This window comes from Nematolebias whitei, chromosome 19, assembly GCF_014905685.2.
Source record: "Nematolebias whitei isolate Nwh7 chromosome 19, NemWhi1, whole genome shotgun sequence".
Classification (NCBI taxonomy): domain Eukaryota; kingdom Metazoa; phylum Chordata; class Actinopteri; order Cyprinodontiformes; family Rivulidae; genus Nematolebias; species Nematolebias whitei.
In genome coordinates, this window is record NC_056516.1 from 8523984 (window position 1) to 8546616 (window position 22633).

At 40.6% G+C, this 22633-nt stretch overlaps 1 protein-coding gene across 1 annotated transcript in view; it reads left to right on the top strand.

The window, feature by feature from the left end:
- The window catches only part of LOC119425684 (growth factor receptor-bound protein 10), a gene marked incomplete in the record, with an annotated part of 634378 nt that overhangs the window by 543972 nt on the left and 67773 nt on the right, over window positions 1–22633 (top strand). Inside the window, 2 exon segments of the mRNA XM_037693228.1 lie at window positions 3654–3757; window positions 20250–20343. Coding sequence (XP_037549156.1) covers window positions 3707–3757; window positions 20250–20343 — 145 coding nt within the window.

A 22633-nucleotide genomic window follows, 5' to 3' on the forward strand; every position in this document is an offset into this window, starting at 1 on the left:
CAGGATTTTCGGCCGCCATCTTGGAGCGGTCGTCCTTATTTGGTTAAAGCAGAAGACGTCTCAGCACTTCGCAGCTTATTTCTGTTCTAATCGACGGACTGTTGACGTCAGGTCTCGGGGGATAACTTTTCACAAGTAAGATGAACATATTATTGTTAGTATTTTGTGAATATAATATTACTGTACTGTATTTATGTCCACCAGCTGATGTGATGTTCAGTGTAACACGGTGTTCAGCTGCAATGAAGCTGACTGAGATCTGATGACAGGAATATTTTTCTAACAAGCATATTCACTATTTCAGTAGCTTTGGTTCATTATCAACAGAAATGCATAAAAACTGGAGTTTTAAGTTCTAGGAAAAAAAAAAAAAACTAGGGAGAATATAGGAAATAGAAAATGAGATTGACCTCCTTTGTACAATGTTTTTGTTTAGACACAAATCTCCTGTTTTCATTTTGAAGGTTTCCCAAAGACCAAGATGTGAGGAAGAGGAGGAAGTATCTTTGAGGAGGATTCATCTGAGCAGTGAGGATTTTAAACTGGAGGATTTTGATCAAACTGATCAGACTGTCCGACTGAGAGATGGTGTGGTACCATCGGTTCACCTTCAAAGAGTAGGAGCATCATTATAAGTTCATTAGAGTTCATAAATTTACATATTTTATTTTATATATTTCTTTATTTATTACTTATCTATTTATTGCCTGAATTAACTTAAGCAGAGCAAAGTTTGAAATTACAGGGAAGAATGCAAACACACAGCAGAGCAGAAGTTGCACTGGCAGGGCAGAATTGGCAAAAAAAAAAAAGAAAAAAATCACCCAAAACTCAGCAGAATTGGCATTAATTGGCAAAATTAGCATTAGCAAGGCAGAATTTATTAAAAACCAGGGCAGAATTAGTGTTAACAAGAGTATTGTTACCGCAAAAATTCTGACGAGCAAAATGCAGGGCTGTTGAACAGTGTGCAGTTATTTTTCTGAGACTAAAAATGCTAGAAAAGTTTACTATTTCAACAAGTATATATTTCACCAATACCCCAAATCATAGCAGGAATGTCTTTAATGACCTGAATGGTATGAAATATGAATGATTTAAATAGCTCAGAATTTGCAGATTGAGTTAATGTGCCAAAAAACATACTGAAGAATGTTTTGACAAGCATCCCTACAACTATGGTATAAACAATTTTGTGAATGCTAACTGAACATTTACACAACTAACAACAATATGAGAATACCCTTTTGATATACACACACACACAAGTTGCAGCATAACTGCCAAGTCTTCGTGCAACTTAGTTCGCTGTGGCGACCCCTAACGCAGGGAGCAGCCGAAAGAGAGAAAAAAGAAAATAAACACACACACACACACAAGTTGCAGCAGATATACACCCGAGTCCTGTTTCAAGTTGTTAAAAGAAACGCCCCACAATCATGAGAGGGTTTAAAAATAATAATAATAATAATTTAAGCCCTACACTTTGTTTCGGATCCAACTATCTGTGTGTGTCTGGTGCACACAATGACTGTGTTTACACTAAATTCAGTGCATACAGGTCCATCCTCACATCTGCATGCATTTGCACATGTAGACTTTTTTCTAGTTCAAATAAGAGGTGGATGTTGGGTTTTTTCCTGTGGCACAGGTAGCAAGTTGCACAGATTAGGAATTCTAAACTTTTTTCCCCCCACTAGACACAAAAGTCAGTGTTTCCCCTAGCATCATCGCCTATATGGGTTTGTTGCGGCTGGGGGAGACACCAAAGTCGATACATAACCAAACATCCTTCCACCCCCTTTTCCCATGTCACACCCCTGACCTGCCTGTGACATTTGTGTCTAAAATGTAACGTTGTATTGAAAGTTTACCAAACAAAATAATGCATATGCGCTATGATGCATGTGCCTTGAGGATCATCGTTAGCATAAAGACATGTCCAACTTGTGCACATGACCGAACTCCCACTAGCAGAGAACGAACATGAGCCAGGGGAAAAATGTTAAATGGTAAATGGACTGTACTTATATAGTGCCTTTCTATCTTATTTCAAGATACTGTGTCCTCATTTACCAATTCATACAGACTCTACTAGATCTCTACAAAGTTAATTGAACAAATCATTCTAATGAGACTAATCAGTGCTTTTAGATCACATTCATTCACTGACGGGACACAAATCAGAGGCTATGAGGGGTTCAGTGTCTTGCCCAGGGACACTTCGACATGTAACTGCTGGTGGATTCGAACCCCCAACTCTTGCATTGGAGGACGATTTCTCTAACCACTCAGCCACAGCCGCCCATGTTGCAGCCCATTCAAAACTAGAAATACACATTTGTTTTATGAACACTCTCCTGGTGAATATGGCCACAATAGCAGTCAGGTTAGCTGTTCTGCTGCGGGTCCAAGTAAGAACACATCGCAGGTCCTCCAAACAAGCAGTCAAAGACCACTCACCACTGGATGAATGACTTCCATCTAGCTTTGCCGTCGGGGAGGAATTACTCCCCTTGGCTGTACAAGAGTGAACTTGCCTGGAAATAAACCATCTTGCAGTGTGCATGCGGCTGTCGATAAATGAACATGACGTTAGTGACTTTCCCTACCAAGAAGCTTTGGAAATGTTCTTTGAGAAGCCCCAAAGATTACACTGCAGTAAGAAAAGCTCCACACTGTAAATAAATCATCCACGTAATAAACCAATTAATTTAAATATGTATGCTCCTCCCTGAATCGCCACCTTATCGTGGTGGAGGAGTTTGTGCGGATCCTAGGAGCAATGTTGTCATAGCAGTTATAATCACCCCTGGTAGAGTCTTCCAAATTCTTCCAAATAGGCAGATTGGTCCTAGGTGACAGGACAGCCATAGATCAATTCAAAAGACTTACATGGACAAGCAACAATAAGGAGCTCAGTGTCTCTTGTCCAGACGTGGGTTACCGGGGCCCCATCCTGGAGCCAGGCGTGGGGAGGGGCTCATCAGCAAGCGCCTGTTGACCGGGTCTCTACCCATGGGGGGCAGTCAGGCTCAGCCCAAAGGAGCAACATGGGTTTGCCTTCCTGTGGACCCGCCACCTGCAGGTGGTACCATAAAAGTTGGATGCATGATGCCATGTGGCCAAAGTTGGGGGCCTTGGTGCTCTGACCTTGGCTTACCAAACTTGTCGTCTCCCTAGGGAGGTGCTTCGAGCATGTCCAACTGGGAGAAGACCCAGGGGAAGACCCAGGACACGCTGGAGAGACTATGTCTTTCAGTTGTCTGGGAACACCTTGGAGTCCTCCCAGAAGAGCTGGAAGAGGTGGCTGTGGAAAGAAATGTCTGGACCTCCCTGCTCAAGATGCTGCCCTCACGACTCGACTTCAGAATAAGTGGATGAGGATGGATGGATGAATGTATTTAAATGTACTATTTCTGTTTGTATTTAAATGTTAAAATCAATTCTGTTATTAAAAGCAACACATACATTTGATTTTTTTGTTTAATTGATTCCTTCTCCTCCCTCAGAAACGGGGAAAATGCTGCGTGTTTTTTTTTTTTAATGTTTATATCATTCTGCTCATGTTGGATGCTTTTGTATTTCAGTCTTTATCCAGTCAGTTGAATAATTAAGGTGCTCTTTTTTTATTTGTTTTCCTGTATGCACAGAGTGCTGGTGAGACCAGGGGGTTCCCTGTGAGAGGGAACACTAAACAAACGTCATGGCCTTAGCAGGATGTCCTGACTACTACTTGCGCCACTCAAACTATCAGGTAAATATTTCTGAGTTTTGCAATTGTCAGTTTTGCAGCATATGAAACAGGATTGTGCTTAATGTTGCTCTATATCTTAGTTTACATGAAATATGCCTGTGAGCACCAAATTGGACTGACTAAAAATGACTGATTTGTGGTTTCGATGTGAATACAAGGAGGCTATATGGAGTCTTAAGGTGCATTCACACCAGCCTTGTTGTCCTGAACTCTAGCCCGTTTGCCTAGGAAGTCTGGTTTGTTTGGGGAGGTGTGAACTTGCCATTGAACTCTGTCACGGAACAAAAAAGTGAACTCTGGCCCAGCCTAAAAACCTAGGTCTCGGGCCGGTAGAAGAAAACTCTAGCGCGGTTCAAGTACAGTGTGAATGCAACCAGACCGGGCACCGCTTCACAAGCAAGAAGTGGAGTACAGCGCAGGGCAAACAAACACGAATTTCTCTTGCCTCATATGGAGCCGTCAGCTGCCTTGTGTGAAAAACAACATTCTCCATGGTCTTCTGCCTCATTTTCCGCTCATGCTGAGTCCATTTTTGAAAAATGACAAAATATAACTCCTAAAACCGCTAAAATTTGACGCCACTCCGTTTTTGTTTTTATTTCCAGAAGAAGAAGAAGAAGTGTCTTCCTAGTTTTTTGTGTTGTTTCTTTCAGTAGTTCTTGGTGCAGCGCCACCACAGGCGAATGGGGGAACAGGTTGGTTCAAACAGGTTGGCTCGTCTGCACAGTGCAGTGTGAATGCAAACTCACCAGCTCAAATGTAAACAAAATGCTATGAATTTTGGTCCCCAACCGAACTGAGTCTACCGGACTATCAGGTGTGAAAACAACCTCAAAGTTGTGAGCTGAAAGAGAGAGGATATTCATCTTTATTAAGACATGATGCTTTAATTTCCAAATAGAGCCTCATTACTCGACAGGCACAATGTTTTCTTTAGTTTGTTTGTATCAGCATTATGGTGCAGGTTAGGTCTGGGGATTTTACAGTAATACAGTATCCACGGGTATCTAAAAATAGCGGCTGTGTTGCTATAAACACGTATTAAAAACTCAGTAGGCCTTTTCAGATATGAGGTGTGCACGCTGCTCACAGCGGGGTAGCATGCAGAGAAGGTGGCATGTACAGAAATCAAGCCTGTGTTTGTGCTGGTTGCTGCGAGACCAAAAGCAGCTTGAATGCAGCATGTCTGTGTCAGGCTAACAGTGAAAAGCATCAGGCTTGGCCAGTGAGAGAAAGAGAGGAACAGCAGCTAAAAGGTGAGTTTCCAATATCCTTAATATCCAAAAGCTTCAGTTTGTTCAGGAGCTGCACCTGGAGGTTAACTAACCAACACATCCGGTGCTTTTGGATTGAAGGTGACATCAGTTCTTGTAGTCATTAGCCTTTTATTTATTTTTATTATTTGCTTTTGCTTTGTGGGCATTTTGTTGATCCTTAAAACTACAATCGTCAGGTCTTTTTAAGGCTTGTGTTTCAGAGTAAATGTTTTGTTCATTAAGTAGGGACTCTTGAGTGACGGAATATGATCAGGTCATACATAAAACCTGAACGATGTATGTATATACAATATGAACATTCTTAAAGCATATTAAAAATCCATTTGCATTGCTTAAATAGAACCCACTGGCTTCTAGACTGACCTGTCGTTTAAGTCTTAGCCCCTACAGTAAAATGCCATATGAAAGTTTATATTGCTCGTTCAAGTTCTGCTTCAAAAATTAAACTATAGATCCACAGCGCTGTCAAAAAAACCTTGTTGTTGTTTGTGAGAGTCATGTCACGTGCACAAGTGTTATGGCTGCGCAGGCCATCAGCTGAGTGTTACACAATCAGTGATCCCCTGGTGGTGCAAAAGCAAACTAGGTCCTTAAAACTGCTCCTTAGTGCGAATAACGGTCCCTATAACGCCCAGAAAATCTTTAACTGTGTGACTGTAGTTGTTTTTTTGTAACGTTTTGACTAAATGTGTCTTCCTAACTCTAGGAGCAGGCCCTAACTGTTTTCGCACGATCAACTAGTTGCACATTTCGTAGTACAATTAATGTTCATAGTTTAACACTAAGATGTTGAAGAGCAATATTTTTGAAGGTCTTTCACATTTTTATTTTTTCCAACATTAACTACTGTTTCCTTTTCTGCTTAGTCCAGTATTTGTGCGTTAGCATTTTCTGGAAGATGTTGGAGAAAAATATTGTCGCTTTATCTCACTTACTCAAAAGGAACCACACTTAATGTAGATGATTTTTAACGGGGGGATCACCGGTATTTACTTGCAAGGTCAGATTTTCAGGACAGGCTACATACAGAGAGGAAAATAAGTATTTGAACACCCTGCGACTTTGCAAGTTCTCCCACTTAGAAATCATGGAGGGGTCTGAAATGTTCATCTTGGGTGCATGTCCACTGTGAGAGACATAATAATAATAATAAAAATAAAAAAATCCAGAAATTGCAATGTATGATTTTTTTAATAATTTATTTGTGTGTTACTGCTGCAAATAAGTATTTGAACACCTGCCAATCAGCAACAGTTCTGGCCCTCAAAGACCTGTTAGTCCGCCTCTAAAAAGTCCACCTCCACTCCACTTATTATTCTAAATTAGAAGCACCTGTTTGAGGTCGTTAGCTGCATAAAGACACCGGTCCATCCCACACAATCAGTCAGAGCATTGAAGATAGGTCGTGGCTGGGTCTTCCAACATGACAATGACCTGAAGCACACAGCCAGGAGAACCAAGGAGTGGCTCCGTAAGAAGCATATCAAGGTTCTGGATGGCCTAGCCAGTCTCTAGACATAAACCCTATAGAAAATCTTTGGAGGGAGCTCAAACGTCATGTTTCTCAGTGACAGCCCAGAAACCTGGCTGATCTAGAGAAGATCTGTGGAGGAATGGGCCAAAATCTCTGCTGCAGTAAACCTGGTGAAAAACTACAGGAAACCTTTGACCTCTGTAACTGCAAACAAAGGCTACTGTACCAAATATTAACATTGATTTTCACAGGTGTTCAAATACTTATTTGCAGCAGTAACACGCAAATAAATTATTTAGAAAATCATACATTGTGATTTCCAGACTGTTTTAATTTTTAGATTGTCTCTCACAGTGGACATGCACCCAAGATGAACATTTCAGACCCCTCCATGATTTCTAAGTGGGAGAACTTGCAAAGTTGCAGGGTGTTCAAATACTTATTTTCCTCACTGTAAATACAGAAACATACAGTCTTGTCTTTTGTTGTCTTTGTTGTCCACTGTTGTTGTCACTCTTTGTTAAAATCAGGTCCCTCTTGTAAACGAGTCCCCGAGGTTCAATAGGATTTACCTGTATAATTAAGGTTGAATGAATGAAAAGAAAGTACACACAAGAAGACCAGTCACGATAATCGGTTCCGAGCCTCCTTCTCCGCTCGTTTTTATACTCTTATCAGTTCAGCCGAGCTTACAGGCTCGGAGGTGTCCTTGGAGCCAGTTGTGTGCTGCAGCCTCACCCAGCTCCACATCCAGCTCTCTCTGCTAACCCAAACATATGATTCATGGGCAGAGTTAACATTCTCAGTCATAGTAGATAAAAACATCCATAACCTTTGACCAAAAATTCCCTAATAGTTGTTTTGTTTGTTTCTTTCTTTAGCCACATAGCTTTCAGGTATGAAAAAGCTCCTAAACTGAAAAGATGAACTAGTGTTCTGTTGACTAGAGCCTGGCTGATATGGAAATTTTGGCTATCGTTAATACTGATACTGGGAGGGGAAGGCGACTGCTGATATCTGATATAATGGCTGAAACTTTTCGAGTTTTGTCCACCTCCAAGAATCTAAGAAAACATTGAGTGGAGCGGGGCTTGTTTATTTAGCGCAGCTGCTAGCAACCATAAAGCTAAGCTAATCAGATCCACCATTAGTCCCACTGTGCTGCCTTTTGGTCCAGAGAGAGTAATAAGTTCATCACGTGAGTAAGTTACATTAATGAGGTGATAAGTTCAATAAGTTCATAATTAACAGTTTAAGTAAATTCATGCTAAAAACTGTTAAACTGGTTTGGATTCCAATCAGAGTGACAAATCTGATCTTCATCATTGTGCAGCACTGGAGGTAGTGAGTGCTCTCACCACAGAACAATCTTTGACGTCTTTTCTCCCATAAAACGAGTGCTTTAGAAAATAAGGGAGAAAACCTCTCATATACACACTAAATGTGCCCTGCACGCCTGTGCCTTGGGAGACTTTTGTCTTTTTACAAATTCATAAATAAAAGTACTTCAGTAAAATCAAGAAAGCGAGCCTTGTCTGAGGACTTTTTATTTTGTTCGCTGTCTAGCTTCGCATAGTCATGTGTTGTGAGGACAACACTAGGTTTAAAATGATTCACTGGTCATAAAAACAGTCTTCCTAATGTGCGTTCACATTTTCTATCCACTATTCATCATAAACATCGTGTGTTACAAAAACATAAATTAAACAAAGAAATGCCCTTCCCTGTTCATTGTTTAAACAGATGGTTGAAGGTCTAATTAGTGTTGACCACAGCAGAATTTATTTTCTTTGTAGAGAAATAGATTTTAGACAAACAGTGCATTTCATTGAGGACAACAAAGATAATGTTACTAACACTGGATGTCCCACAAACTGCAAGCTCAATCTGTCAGGACTGGTTGCTACAACTACTGACAAGAGGGCTAATTTTGCGAAGGCGGTGCAACTGAACACTGTTAGCTTGCTAATGTGGGAGTCACGTAGCTAATAACAAAATGAGTTGGAGGATTGAAGAGATTTATTATTGTTGATTTATTTTACAGATCAGTTAAAATAAACCCATCAGGCTCTGTTCAGAAAATACGCAACACAGTATTGCTCCTTGCCTCGTCTGTGCTGAAAGTGAAACTTAAAGTGAATGGTCATGACTTGAACGTAATCTTCATGCACCCACTGCTGGATACATTGCCCAATTATGGCTGGTTCCAGCATTTTAGAGGTGAAAATTAGAAGTGTTTATATCGGCGCATAATGGGACCATTATTGCAGATACCGATACGACCCCAGGCATCTATATTGGCCTAGAATATCAGCCCGACCGATATATTGGTCTGGCTCTAGTGCTGACGCAAACAAAAGGACGACCTGTACAATACATACAATAAAGGTTCACCCTATACTCTTTGGTCAGTTGGTCATCATTATCTACACGTAGGGTCACACACTGATTCATTTTAATCTATAAAACCCTCCTTGGTCTGCTACCTTCTTATATCTCCTCCCACATGTCACGCCATCAGTGCAATTACAACATGTGCTCTCAGGCCATCATTACCTGCAGCGTTCCCTCAGTGCGGACTGAACTTGGCAAAAGGGCCTTTTCTTACTCCGCTCCTACAACCTGGAACACCTTGCAACATGAACTCTAGTTGTCCTGCTTGATTTCTTTACGTGGTTTTTAAACATTTGATAATGTCAATAGAAAAATCAAAGCAAATATATGTTTTTGTTTTTAGTATTTCACCCTGTTTTACAGCACCCTGATTTATTGTTTTATACACTCCTCTTTATTTTAAACTACATTTTTACTGTAGTTTATTGTAATCATTGTCTACTGTTTTGTTGTCTGTACTTTATATGTTCTGTCTGGAACAGGTCCCTCTTGCAAATGAGTCACCGTGGCTCAATGAGGCTAGCCTGTATAAATAAAAGTTGAATGAAAAAACAATTAAAAAATTGAGTCTTTCAGCACTTTACTAGGAGCCTTTCCTAAAGACACCCTTCCACTTTCTATAGATAAATTTATGATGGATACTCTAGATAAGTTTGACTGACCTAAAGTAGGATTTGAGTTCCAAGGTGATTCCTAATGAGCTAAAAGCTGAAAACTTGTCTTATAGTTCATGATCAGCTGAAGGATGATTGATTTCTCAGGTCTTGTTTCAGGTTTTTCAGGAATTTTTTTTTTTCATTTGTTTCAATGATTTTTAGATGCACTTTGTTGCAAATATATATTAGGTCTCTTTTGGACTCTCAATGTCACTCAATATGACTACGCACAACAGGGGGCATATTCTGGATTTGGTGATTACAGACACTATACCTATCAATAACTTATCTGTATATGACCTGGGTGTCTCGGACCACAGTGTCATCTCCTTGGAAGTGCCTTCATCTTCGTCTGCTCCAAATCCTAAACAACGTATCCAGTTCCGTGACTTTAAAAACATTTCCCCTGAGGTTTTGTTCTCTGATCTCCACTCCCTGACCACTGTCAATCATTCATCTGCAAATTACTGTGGATTATTACAACCAATCTCTTCATGAGCTTCTGGACCTCCATGCTCCCTTTAAAGCAAGGCTGGTGTCTTTCTCCCATTCAGCCCCTTGGTACACTGCTGAGCTGCACAAGATGAAAGCAGCTGGCTGTGCTATTGAGAGACGTGTAAAATCATCTGGACTCTCTGTACATAAGCAGGCATATAAAGAACATCAGAAAGCCTACGCCTTTTCTCTTAAAGATGGACGGTCCAAATATTATTCCAACATCATCAACAACTGCCCTGGAAACTAAACAACTTTTCTCCACAATAAATAATCTCCTTAATCCCTTTAAACAATCTTATGAGGACTCTGTTCAAAAATGCAACCTGTTCCTTTCATTTTTTTTAAAACATAGTTAACTCTATTAGATCTCAGCTCCGTAGCCTCCCTGATCTTCGTCTGCTATCTGCCCGTCTGCATTCTGGGTCCCTGAGCTGCTTTGATGAGGTTGTTCAGAGTGAAGTGGAGACCATCATCAAGAAAATGAAGCCTTCATCCTGCGCCCTGGATCCCTTTCCCTCGTCTCTCATAAAATCCAATCACTCTGCAATAAGCCCATTAATCACACAAATAATAAATAAGTTACTACAATCTGGTCATGTTCCATTGCCTCTTAAAACTGCCATCATTGGGCCTCTTCTGAAAAAATCCACTTTGGATCCAGACATTCTTTCCAATTACCGCCCAATTTCCCACCTCCCATTTCTGTCAAAAGTGCTGGAAAAAGCAGTTGCTGCTCAGCTGAAGATCCACCTACAACAACACTCCCTATATGAGAAGTTTCAGTCTGGCTTCCATGCAACTCACAGTACTGAGACCGCATTGCTGAGAGTTACCAATGATGTCCTCGTGGCTGCTGACACTGGCTCTCCCTCCCTCCTTGACCTCACTGCAGCTTTCGACACTGGACCATAGTATCCTCCTTCACCGTCTTCATGTGGAGGTCGGTCTCTGTGACACTGTCCTGGACTGGTTTAAATCTTTCCTCTTCAATAGGCTGGAATGTGTTAGTCTTGGCAATGCCAAGTACCAGAGTGTCTGTGTCTTCTGTGGTGTCCCTCAAGGGTCAGTTCTAGGGTCCCAGTTATTTTCCTTTTACATGCTGCCTTTTAGGTCAAATTATTAATCAGTACAACATTTCACTGTTGTGCCAATGATACACAGCTTTACATCAGGACTGGAGCATCATCATCACCATTGTCATCTCCATCTTCACTCACTGCCCTCTCTACCTGCCTGGAGGAGATAGGGCATGGATGAATCAGAACTTTCTTCAGTTAAACTGCTCCAAAACTGAGGCCATACTGATTAACACCCCTCACCAGGTTCAAACATAAACTATAATGACTATTTCCTTTTCTGGACAAGACATCCCCCTCTCCACCTCTGTTACAAATCTTGGAGTAAGAATGGACTCTCATCTTACATTTGAAAATCACATTGAGCATCAGTTTAAAACCTGTTTCTTCCATCTCCAAAATATCTCCAAACTTCGCCCATCTCTCACTTTTGCTGATGCAGAGAAACTTGTCCATGCCTTTGACTCTTCCAGGCTTGACTACTGCCACTCCCTGAAAACCTTCAGAAGCTTCAATATATTCAAAACAGTGCAGCCAGGATTTTATTGAGAGCTCATAAATTTTAACATATTACACCCTTTCTCCATAACCTCTATTGGCTTCCTGTCGCCTACAGAATTCAGTACAAAATTGCTCTCATTACCCATCAATGTTTAAACGGAACTTCACCAGATTATCTGAAGGACCTTCTTGCTCCATATTCATCCACCCAGTCCCTACGATCACAGAACAGTCATCTCCTTCTCCTTTCACGAACTAAATTAAGGATCATGGGAGATCGGGCATTCTGTGTGGCTGCCCCCCGCCTCTGGAACTCCCTCCCTGACTTTCTGAGAGCTCCACAATCATTGGTTGACTTTAAAATAGGCTTAAAGACTTTTCTTTTTAAGCACACCTATTCTACCTCCACATGAGTTTATCACTGATTTTAGTTGATTTTATCATTGATTTTAGTTGATTTTATCAGTGATTTTAGTTGATTTTAGATTTTAGTTGCACTTTGTAGCACTTTGAGATTTTTGTTCATGAAAAGTGTGTTACAAATTAAATTCATCATCATATGTTTTAAGGCCTTGCACTTCTGTTTTTGACCAATTTCATAAGTTTTCTATTGTCACAACAAAATATGCTGTCATAGTGCAACAACTATGACTTCATTATTTCCTTTTAATAGCTCCTTTTTAACCCCTCAGTAAAATCTTCTATACGTGCATGAGCCAACTTTTATTGAACACCTCTGGACAAATTTAGGGCTATATTTTAGTCTTCAGCAAACCTAAACTCGGAATAGGAAGTATTCTATATACATTATTCCTCAAGTTCACAATTATACACCAATGTGAAATTTTGAAGTTTTATAGTGGCCCAAGAACTTCCTATTACATTGTATGAAAATTTTTAATTGCCTCTCTACTTATGAGATCTTAAATCCAACATTTGTTTAAAACCAGAGTATTTCAAAGTAAAACTTTGTGTTGAATAACAAAATTGTAAGCTTAAAATGTGATACTAAAGCGATATTGAGAATTCATGCCTTCCTCACATTATAATTCTTTATTATAAAAACTTAAAGTTGCAGAAGTTTTGAGGATTTTGGTAGAAAAGGTTTTTAGACTACACCTGTACAAAGCATTGTGGGTGTAGATGTAGAAACTTTTTGTGTACTACTGATGTATGTGGTGGCTCTGTGAGTCACTTGTTTCACAGTAAGTGATACGCAGCCCTGTTAGGTGAAATATGCTGTTTCTGCAACACAATAATAAACCCACTTCCAGTGTCCAACTCCTGCAGAATGAGCCCTTTGTTTGTCAGCTTGGATTTTCTCCTCCAACTCTCCAAGAACCTAAAGAATTTGGCTAAAGAGCACAGTGGAAGTCTATAAATAGAGTTGTAATCAAACAACAATAAAAAGCTGTGGACTTTGTGTGACAGGCATGAAACATGGAATTGATGTTATGACGTTTTACTAGGACCGACGAGCTGGAGGAGATGACGTAACCTCAGCTGCTTTATTCATCTTAGTGGGGGTACAAACATGAAGCCCCCTGCTAACCCAAACCGTGGGACCGCTGAGCCCCTGTTGAGCTGACATTAAGTTGGATTTGTTCACATTAGCTTCCAGGAAGGGGCTTTGCACTAGTAAGACTAGTGAATAGTGAATTGAATCTCCATAGAAAACAACATTCCTTCAACCCGCATTTTACGTAGCCAAAAAAAAAAAGTTATATAGTAGAGAGACAGAGAAAAGTAGGTTACAACATTACTGTGTTCTTGCATGAAACTTCCCAGCTGATATTAGGATCCATGGCACTTTGATCCAGTGGAGTTTCTCTCTAGGTACACTTTCGTGTAGATAAGGGGGCGGCTATGGCTGAGTGGTTAGAGCAGTCGTCCTCCAATGAAAGAATTGGGGGTTCGAATCCACGAGCAGTCACATGCTGAAGTGTCCCTGGGCAAGACACTGAACCCTTCACTGCCTCTGATGTGTGTCCCATCAGTGTATGAATGTGATAAAGCTCTGATTAATCTCTTTAGAATGATTTGCTCAATTAGCTTTGTAGAGATCTAGTAGAGTGCTGTATGAATGAGTAAATGTGGACACAGATTGTAGTGTAAAGTGCTTTGAGTATCTCGATAAGATAGAAAGGCGCTATAGAAGTACAGTCCATTTAACATTTACCATAAGAACCAGGTGAGCCTTTCCTTTGTGTACTTGCATATTGTTATACATAATGCTGTGCATGTTTGGGAATCTGGGAGCTCTTCCAGCCCCGTCTCTGCATGTGTTTGTATCTCAGTGAGAACTCTGGGTCTGTGCCAGAGATGTTTCTGATTAAGCCAGCAGCTTCTCTTATGTTCTGCTTTTACTTGTTTATCAGTTTGCGTTAGTAAATGTGCAAATATTCATTACATAGTTCTAAAAGACCATGCTTCAGAGCCTTGTTGCTTACTTGAGATGTGGCTGTAGTCTCTTGGAAAGCGAAAAAAGAAATGCAATTAAAAAAAGTTTATTCCTCAATGTCTGCGTTTGTACCATTTTTTTTCTGAATGATGTACGACACAGACTACAGTTTGTCCCATATATGTGTGCAAATGTTAGTAACTATCTTCTGTTTTGAGGAACAGAATAGCATCTGGGTTATAGAGGTAAAGGTAGTACACATTAATGATAAGATGTTAACAACACTGTTTGTTAGAGTACCGGTAAATCCAGTACGTCAAGATTTAAAAAATCCCAAACTATAAAATTACTTTCGTTGAGTAGAGCCCGATCGATATGAAAATTTTGGCTATCATTCATATCGATATTGGGAGGGGAAGACTGATGCGGATAACCAATATATTGGCTGCATTTTTTTTTTAGCTTTGCCCATGACTAAGAATTTAAGTAAACAGCTACTTTTAAAACTGTTTTAACATGTTACAAAGATATGTTAATATTTGACCTTTTTTAAAATACTTTTGTTGTAAAGAATACAGCTGTTGCATACAAACTGCATCTGTACATTAATAATGAAACTTTCATTTTACTGGTGAATGATGGGGTACACTGTGTGTGTGTGTGTGGGGGGGGGGGGGACTCCGTGAGTATGGGATTGGGGGTCCGTTGTTACAGGCTGTTTGGTCTCTATATAAACGGTGCGAGAGTTTGGTTTGCATTGCTGGTTGTAAGTCGGACCTCTTCAGGGTGGGAGTTGGACTCAGCCAGGGCTGCACATTGTCACCAATTCTGTTAATAACTGTTTGGGCGCCTGTGGCTGAGTGGTTAGAGCAGTCGTCCTCCAATGCAAGAGTTGGGGGTCCAAATCCACCAGCATTCATATACCGAAGTGTTCCTGGGCAAGACACTGAACCCCTCATTGTCTCCCATGTGTGTCCCATTGGTGTATGAATGTGATAAAGCTCCGATTATTCTCCTTAGAATGATTTGTTCAATTAGCTTTGTAGAGATCTAGTAGAGTGCTGTATGAATGGATAAATGAGGACACAGATTGCAGTCTAAAGCACTTTGAGTATCTCAATAAGATAGAAAGGTGCTATAGAAGTACAGTTCATTTACCATTTATCCATTTAATAACTTTTATGGGCAGAAGTTCTCTGTGCAGCCAGAGGGTGGAGTGATTCCGGTTTGGTGGCCTCAGGATTCCATCTCTGCTTTTTGCAGATGATGTGGTTCTGTTGGTGTCATCATGCTGTGATCTTCAGCTCTCACTGGAGCGGTTCACAACTGAGTGTGAAGCGGCTGGGATGATAATCTGCACTTCCAAATCTGAGGCCATAGTCCTCAACCGGTAAAGGGTGGATTGCTCTCTTCAGGTCCAGGGTGAGGTTCTGCCTCAAGTGGAGGAGTATCTTGGGGTTTTGTTCACGAGTGAGGGGAGAATAACACGCGAGATTGGCAGACGGATTGGTGCAGCATTAGCAACATTGCAGACTCTGTATCAGTTTGTTATGGTGAAGAGGGAGCTGAGCTGACAAGCAAAGCTCTCCTTTTACCCGTCAGTCTACGTTCCTACCCTCACTTATGGTCACAAGCTCTGGGTAGTGACCGAAAGAATGAGATTGTGTATACAAGTGGTTGAAATGAGTTTCCTCTGCAGGGTAGCTAGACTCTCCCTTAGAGATAGGGTGAGAAGTTCAGTTATCAGGAGGGACTCTGAGTCAAACCGCTGCACCTCCACATCGAGAGGAGCCAGTTGAGGTGGTTTGGGCATCTGGTAAGGATGCCCCCTGGATGCCTCCCTAGGGAGGGGAGAATATAAGATGGAGCTAGGTTGTTGAGAGCTTTTTAGGTTGGAAGTAAGATTTTGAATTCTATTCTGTATTTGACAGGGAGCCAGTGGAGAGAAATTAAAACTGGAGAAATACGATCTCTTCTACTAACTCCAGTTAAGACTCTGGCAGTAACATTTTGGATCAACCGAAGACGTTTTAAAGAAGTATTTGGACACCCAGATAATAAACCATTGCAATAGTCCAGTCTAGATGTGACAAATGTATGGACCAGTTTTTCTGCATCATTTTTAGATCAGATGTTTCTAATTTTAGTGATTATTATGCAGGTGGAAGAAGACAGTTCTAGTAATGTTTTTAATGTGGGGGATAAAAGACATGTCCTGATGAAAAAGTAACACCAAGATTTTTAACATTAGAGCTGGAGGCCAGATTAATGCTATCTAAGGAGGGAGAAAGACTGAAAAATTACATCCTAAGGTGCTCATGTCCAAAAACCAAAACCTCAGTCTTGTCTGTGTTCAAAAGGAGAAAATTAAGGGTCATCCAGGTTTTTGTCTTTAAGACATGCTTGTAGTCTAAGTAGCTGATTAAATTCATTTGGTTTAATGGACAAATATAATTGTGTGTCATCAGCATAACAATGAAAATTTATCCCATGCTGTTTAATAACTTTACCTAATGGAAGCATATACAGGTCCTTCTAAAAAATTAGCATATTGTGATAAAGGTCATTATTTTCCATAATGTAATGATAAAAATGAAACTTTCATATATTTCAGATTCATTGCACACCAACTGAAATATTTCAGGTCTTTAATTGTTTTAATACTGATGATTATGGCATACAGCTCATGAAAACCCAAAATGCCTGTCCCAAAAAATTAGCACATTTCATCCCACCAATGAAAGACAAGTGTTTTTAATACAAAAAACGCCAACCTTCAAATAATCATGTTCAGTTATGCACTCAATACTTGGTCGGGAATCCTTTTGCATGAATGACTGCTTCAATGCGGCGTGGCATGGAGGCAATCAGCCTGTGGCACTGCTGAGGTGTTATGGAGGCCCAGGATGCTTCGATAGCGGCCTTAAGCTCATCCAGAGTGTTGGGTCTTGCGTCTCTCAACTTTCTCTTCACAATATCCCACAGGTTCTCTATGGGGTTCAGGTCAGGAGAGTTGGCAGGCCAATTGAGCACAGTAATACCATGGTCAGTAAACCATTTACCAGTGGTTTTGGCACTGTGAGCAGGTGCCAGGTCGTGCTGAAAAATGAAATCTTCATCTCCATAAAGCTTTTCAGCAGATGGAAGCATGAAGTGCTCCAAAATCTCCTGATAGCTAGCTGCATTGACCCTGCCCTTGATAAAACACAGTGGACCAACACCAGCAGCTGACATGGCACCCCAGACCATCACTGACTGTGGGTGCTTCACACTGGACTTCTGGCATTTTGGCATTTCCTTCTCCCCAGTCTTCCTCCAGACTCTGGCACCTTGATTTCCGAATGACATGCAAAATTTGCTTTCATCCGAAAAAAGTACTTTGGACCACTGAGCAACAGTCCAGTGCTTCTTCTCTGTAGCCCAGGTCAGGCGCTTCTGCCGCTGTTTCTGGTTCAAAAGTGGCTTGACCTGGGGAATGCGGCACCTGTAGCCCATTTCCTGCACACGCCTGTGCACGGTGGCTCTGGATGTTTCTACTCCAGACTCAGTCCACTGCTTCCGCAGGTCCCCCAAGGTTTGGAATCGGCCCTTCTCCACAATCCTCCTCAGAGTCTGGTCACCTCTTCTTGTTGTGCAGCGTTTTCTGCCACACTTTTCCCTTCCCACAGACTTCCCACTGAGGTGCCTTGATACAGCACTCTGGGAACAGCCTATTCATTCAGCAATTTCTTTCTGTGTCTTACCCTCTTGCTTGAGGGTGTCAATTATGGCCTTCTGGACAGCAGTCAGGTCGGCAGTCTTACCCATGATTGCGGTTTTGAGTAATGAACAAGGCTGGGAGTTTTTAAAAGCCTCAGGAATCTTTTGCAAGTGTTTAGAGTTACGTCGTTGATTCAGATGGTTAGGTTAATAGCTTGTTTAGAGAAACTTTTCATGATATGCTAATTTTTTGGGACAGGCATTTTGGGTTTTCATGAGCTGTATGCCATAATCATCAGTATTAAAACAATTAAAGACCTGAAATATTCCAGTTGGTGTGCAATGAATCTGAAATATATGAAAGTTTCATTTTTATCATTACGTTATGGAAAATAATGACCTTTATCACAATATGCTAATTTTTTTAGAAGGACCTGTATAAAGTAAAGAGTATTGGCCCAAGCACTGAGCCCTGAGGAACTCCATGACTAACTTTGGTGTATGAAGAAGATTTATTATTTACTTTTACAAACTGGAATCTATCAGATAAATAGGATTTTAACCATTTTAGAGCTGTTCCTGTAATCCCAATATCATATTCAAGCCTCTGTAGTAAAATATAGTGATCAACTGTATCAAATGCAGCACTGAGGTCTAACAGGACCAGTATAGACACAAGTCCATTGTCTGAGGCCATGAGAATATCATTAGTGACTTTTACTAGTGCTGTTTCTGTGCTATGATGAGCTCTAAACCCTGACTGAAACTCTTCAAACAGATTATTTATTTGTAGATGTTCACGCAACTGACCTGCAACTATTTTCTCTAGAATTTTTTAGATGAAAGTTGGATTAGATATAGGTCTATAGTTGGCCAGAATTTCTGAATCAAGATCAGACTTCTTAAGTAAAGGTTTAATTACAGCAACCTTAAAGCGCTGTGGTACATAAACATCCATTAAAGACAAATTAAGTAGATCCAAAATGGTATATAGTTTATTCATTTAAAAAAAAAATGTGGACATTAATTAGGGGAAATACCTCTTTAAACAGTCTGGTTGAGATGGGATCTAGCAGGCATGTGGATGGTTTGGATGAGGTTATTATTTTTGACAATTCAGAGCTCAACAGGACAAAAACTGTCCAAATATAAATCAGGCTCTAGTGAAATTTTTAAAGTTGCCTCATTTGACAGGGGACTAGAGCTAGTAGAAGGAAGGATGGTTTGAATTTTCTCTCTAATTTAAATAATTTTATTTATAAAGTATCTCATGAAGTCATCACTACTTATAGTTGTAGTCTATACAAGCCACTGAGGCTACAACTGAAGAAGGATTGATGAGGTAGCACCTACAGTCCTCTAAATGATCAATGTTGGGCCAGTTACTGGTTTTTAGGTGATGTCTGAGTCGAGACATATCAAAACCACTTGGATGCTGAATTTGATTTCTTGGAGACTTTCAGACTGGAGAGTCAGTGAAAGTGCATTACAATTTATAGTGAGGTTTTATGGGGGAATGCAGCCATTAAAACCAACTCTTACTGTAAAACTGCTCTGAGTGAAGGGGTCATTTTTTCCCATTGACTTGTAGGTATACATTAACAGAGCTTCTGATGATACTCCCTGTAGATCCAGAACACTGGTAATCCCACATGGTATACGCAAATAAACCCTCCAGCTTTGTGATAAGTCTCCAGGAGCCAAGCTGATAGAGAGGTGTTATCAGTTTTAAGCTGCTCAGTTTGTTTTGGGATTGTTTTTTTCCACATCCTATTATAAAGACATTTGTCTTGACTCTTGGACATTTGGAAAAACTAAAACTTAGGCAAGCTATTCAGGAATTTCATTTGAGTTTAGTATCTGAGTTGTAGCACAACCTTAGCTGAAGCCTGCAGTCAGTTCACAGGCACTGCAGCCAAGCTCTCTTCCTTAGAAAACTTTTGGCTGCGTCTCCTCACAGCTATAAATCTTACTCTTGGCATTTATGGATGTTTTCGAAGCGCAAAGGGGAGATGCTAGTGGGTGTGTATGTACGTGCATGCACAGCAGGACTTCTGGCCACGAGCAGTTCCTGGAAGCAAAGCTTCCGCGTTCTTCTTTTTCCAGGAAAAAGGGAAGATTTATAATTTGTCTTTTTTGCCCTTCCCTTTCTCCTCTGCAGCTTTTGTATCTTCAGGCTGTTTTAATTTAGACAATGTGTGAGGAGCAGGACATCGTGTCTGCAGATGTAAAAATTATAGATGCTGTCATTTTTCTTTAAAATAATGTTTTGGACAGAACAGGGTGATGTGTTTCATGTAACAAAAGTGTATGTTGTGGGGTTGTCAATGATGGAGATGACAGGGAGAGACGATGGTAGCCTGAACATGTGACTTGATGGTACTTTAGGGCAGAGGCATGAACTTTATTTGACCATTTGAACTCTAAAATTGCCAACTTCCCTGTGTCATTACAAACGTGTTTTACATTGTCCCCCCAAATAAAAATATTTTTTTTGTTTCTTTTTTTTTTGACAGGAAAAGATGGAGCACACTTCCACTCGCCGACCTGAGGAGCTGATTGTTTCGGGCTATCAACGCTCAGCCAACCAAGCTTTGCCACATCACAATGGTAACTTACTGGTCATAAACGCAACACCACGCTCCAGATTTATTGTGAAATTTCAGAAGAACTGTTTAAAACAAATCTTCAAACCCATTATCTACATTATGAAGACTAAAAAAAGCACATGTAAGGGTTGTTTTGGCCCCCATCACTCGGTGCTACCCTTTCTGTGTCTTGAGAAAATGTATATGGATTGTCTTTACTTGTTCTCAGGCGAGGACTTCAGGTGCAAATAAAAAAGCTACGAGTTTACGATTACCCATGATAGTGTTAAAGGTTGTGCCATTGTGGTGGTCGAAGCATATATACAATTTGGAGCACACTAGCATGGCTTGGCTATCAAGAATCTGAAACACTGGTTACACTGGTCTCTGCTACAACCATGAATGTGTCAAGCTCATTGAAACAATTTTTATCACCGATGTGGTGCCAGTGGCATTAGTCATGCTAGGATGTTGGGATCTTCTAGCATGTAGCTGCATCTTGGCATGGTTCAAGATGTTTTTGATGGGATGGGGATGAAGGAGAACATACAACAAAGTTCTTTCAGACCCAAAAATAATATGTTGCTGTCTTAAGTACTCATTCTGACATACCCCCATCTCTTTAACCTTTTGCCTCCTTCACTGCAGTGAGGGAAAGGCCAGATGAATCTGTTCTCACCATGTTTGGCTGCACCTCCGGGGCGGCTGTGGCTGAGTGGTTAGAGCAGTTGTCCTCCAATGCAAGAGTTGGGGGTTTGATTCCCCCAGCAGTCACATGCCGAAGTGTCCCTGTGCAAGACACTGAACCCCTCATTGCCTCCGATGTGTGTCCCATCGGTGTATGAATGTGATAAAGCTCTGATAAGTCTTTGTAGAGATCTAGTAGGGTGCTGTACCAATGGATAAATGAGGGCACAGATTGTTGTAAAGAGCTTTGAGTGTATTGATCAGATAGAAAGGAGTTATATAAGTACAGTCCACTTACCTTCTTCTCCCCAACAGTTTGATGAAATGTTAAGAAAAGTCCTGCCATCTCCAGTGTTTGTTGCAGTTAAAATAATTGTAAGGGTAAAACGACACAGACGCACAAAATACACCAATTGATGTTTTGTAAATCAAATTGTTTGGTGATTTATATATTTATTTGTGTCCCAATTGCAGAAACGCTGAGGGAATTGGGCGGGGATCATGCATGTTTAGTTTCCTTCATGTTTCTCCTATTCATACCTGTCTTTACAGATTTTTATAAAGCCCATATTTTATTTGTTGACTTCACTGACTTTCTAGACATTTCTCCCTCTGCTATTTCTGTCATCCGCTCCATCTAGGAAACTCTCCCTTCATCAGCAGATGCTCTACTCTTTAGAGGTCTTTTAACAAGTATTAAGTTTCCTCCCACCCTATTGCACACAAACACCCCCCCACCCACACCCCCATAAATCCCTTCAGGCATTGTGGAAAATCCTTAAAGTAACCAGCTTGAGTCCAGAGCTCTTTTTATTTTTTTTGTGGTTTATTGGATTGAACTTCACTGCTGATGTTTGCTCACGAGGCAGTAAATGTAGCATTACATGATTGGAAATATGAGTTGGGGTCTTTACCGCAGCCCGTTGGTCAACCAGTTCAGGGGAGAAAAGAGTTTATAGTAAGTAGGTCATAGGTCATTGGTGCAGATTGAAGGTAAAGCGGGTTCAAACTCTTAACACAAGCAGTGACCTTAGTGGAATCATAAGAGGTTTTCTACAATCCCATGGGGACGTATAAACTTCTGGTCCAAATGTTACTTGGCTTTTTTTCCTCCTCCTGTTATCCTCCTAATGCAGATAACTAATGAATTTTATATGGAGCGGGTAAAGATGATGGATAGATGGTTGATTTATTTCAATTGCTTCTCCAATCATAGCATTTAGGTCATGGGTTTGCAACCTTCACTACCAAAAATGTTTTATTTTAATATTAAAAGGGAACAAAAGTGTTATACTCTGACATAAGGAACTAAAACTGTTGGCATTGGTCAGTAGTTTAATAATTTAAGAAAAAATAATAAGATAAAGAAAAAGCTGCACTTTTCTGTTGTGAGTCATTTCTTTATTTGTGCAAAAAGAAAAGTACCTTGCTTTGTAATAACTAATAAATTTGCATACTCCGTGTTTCCTCTAGTTAACTTGCCATAACGGGGTGCTCATCTCATCCATGATTTTTGTTGACGGGGGGGATGGACACATGTCTGAGCACAGCAGTTTTTGAGTGGGGGCGGGGGGTGTTCAGCTTGAGGGAAGAGGCAACGTGAGTGCTGCCTTTAGCTTTTTAGC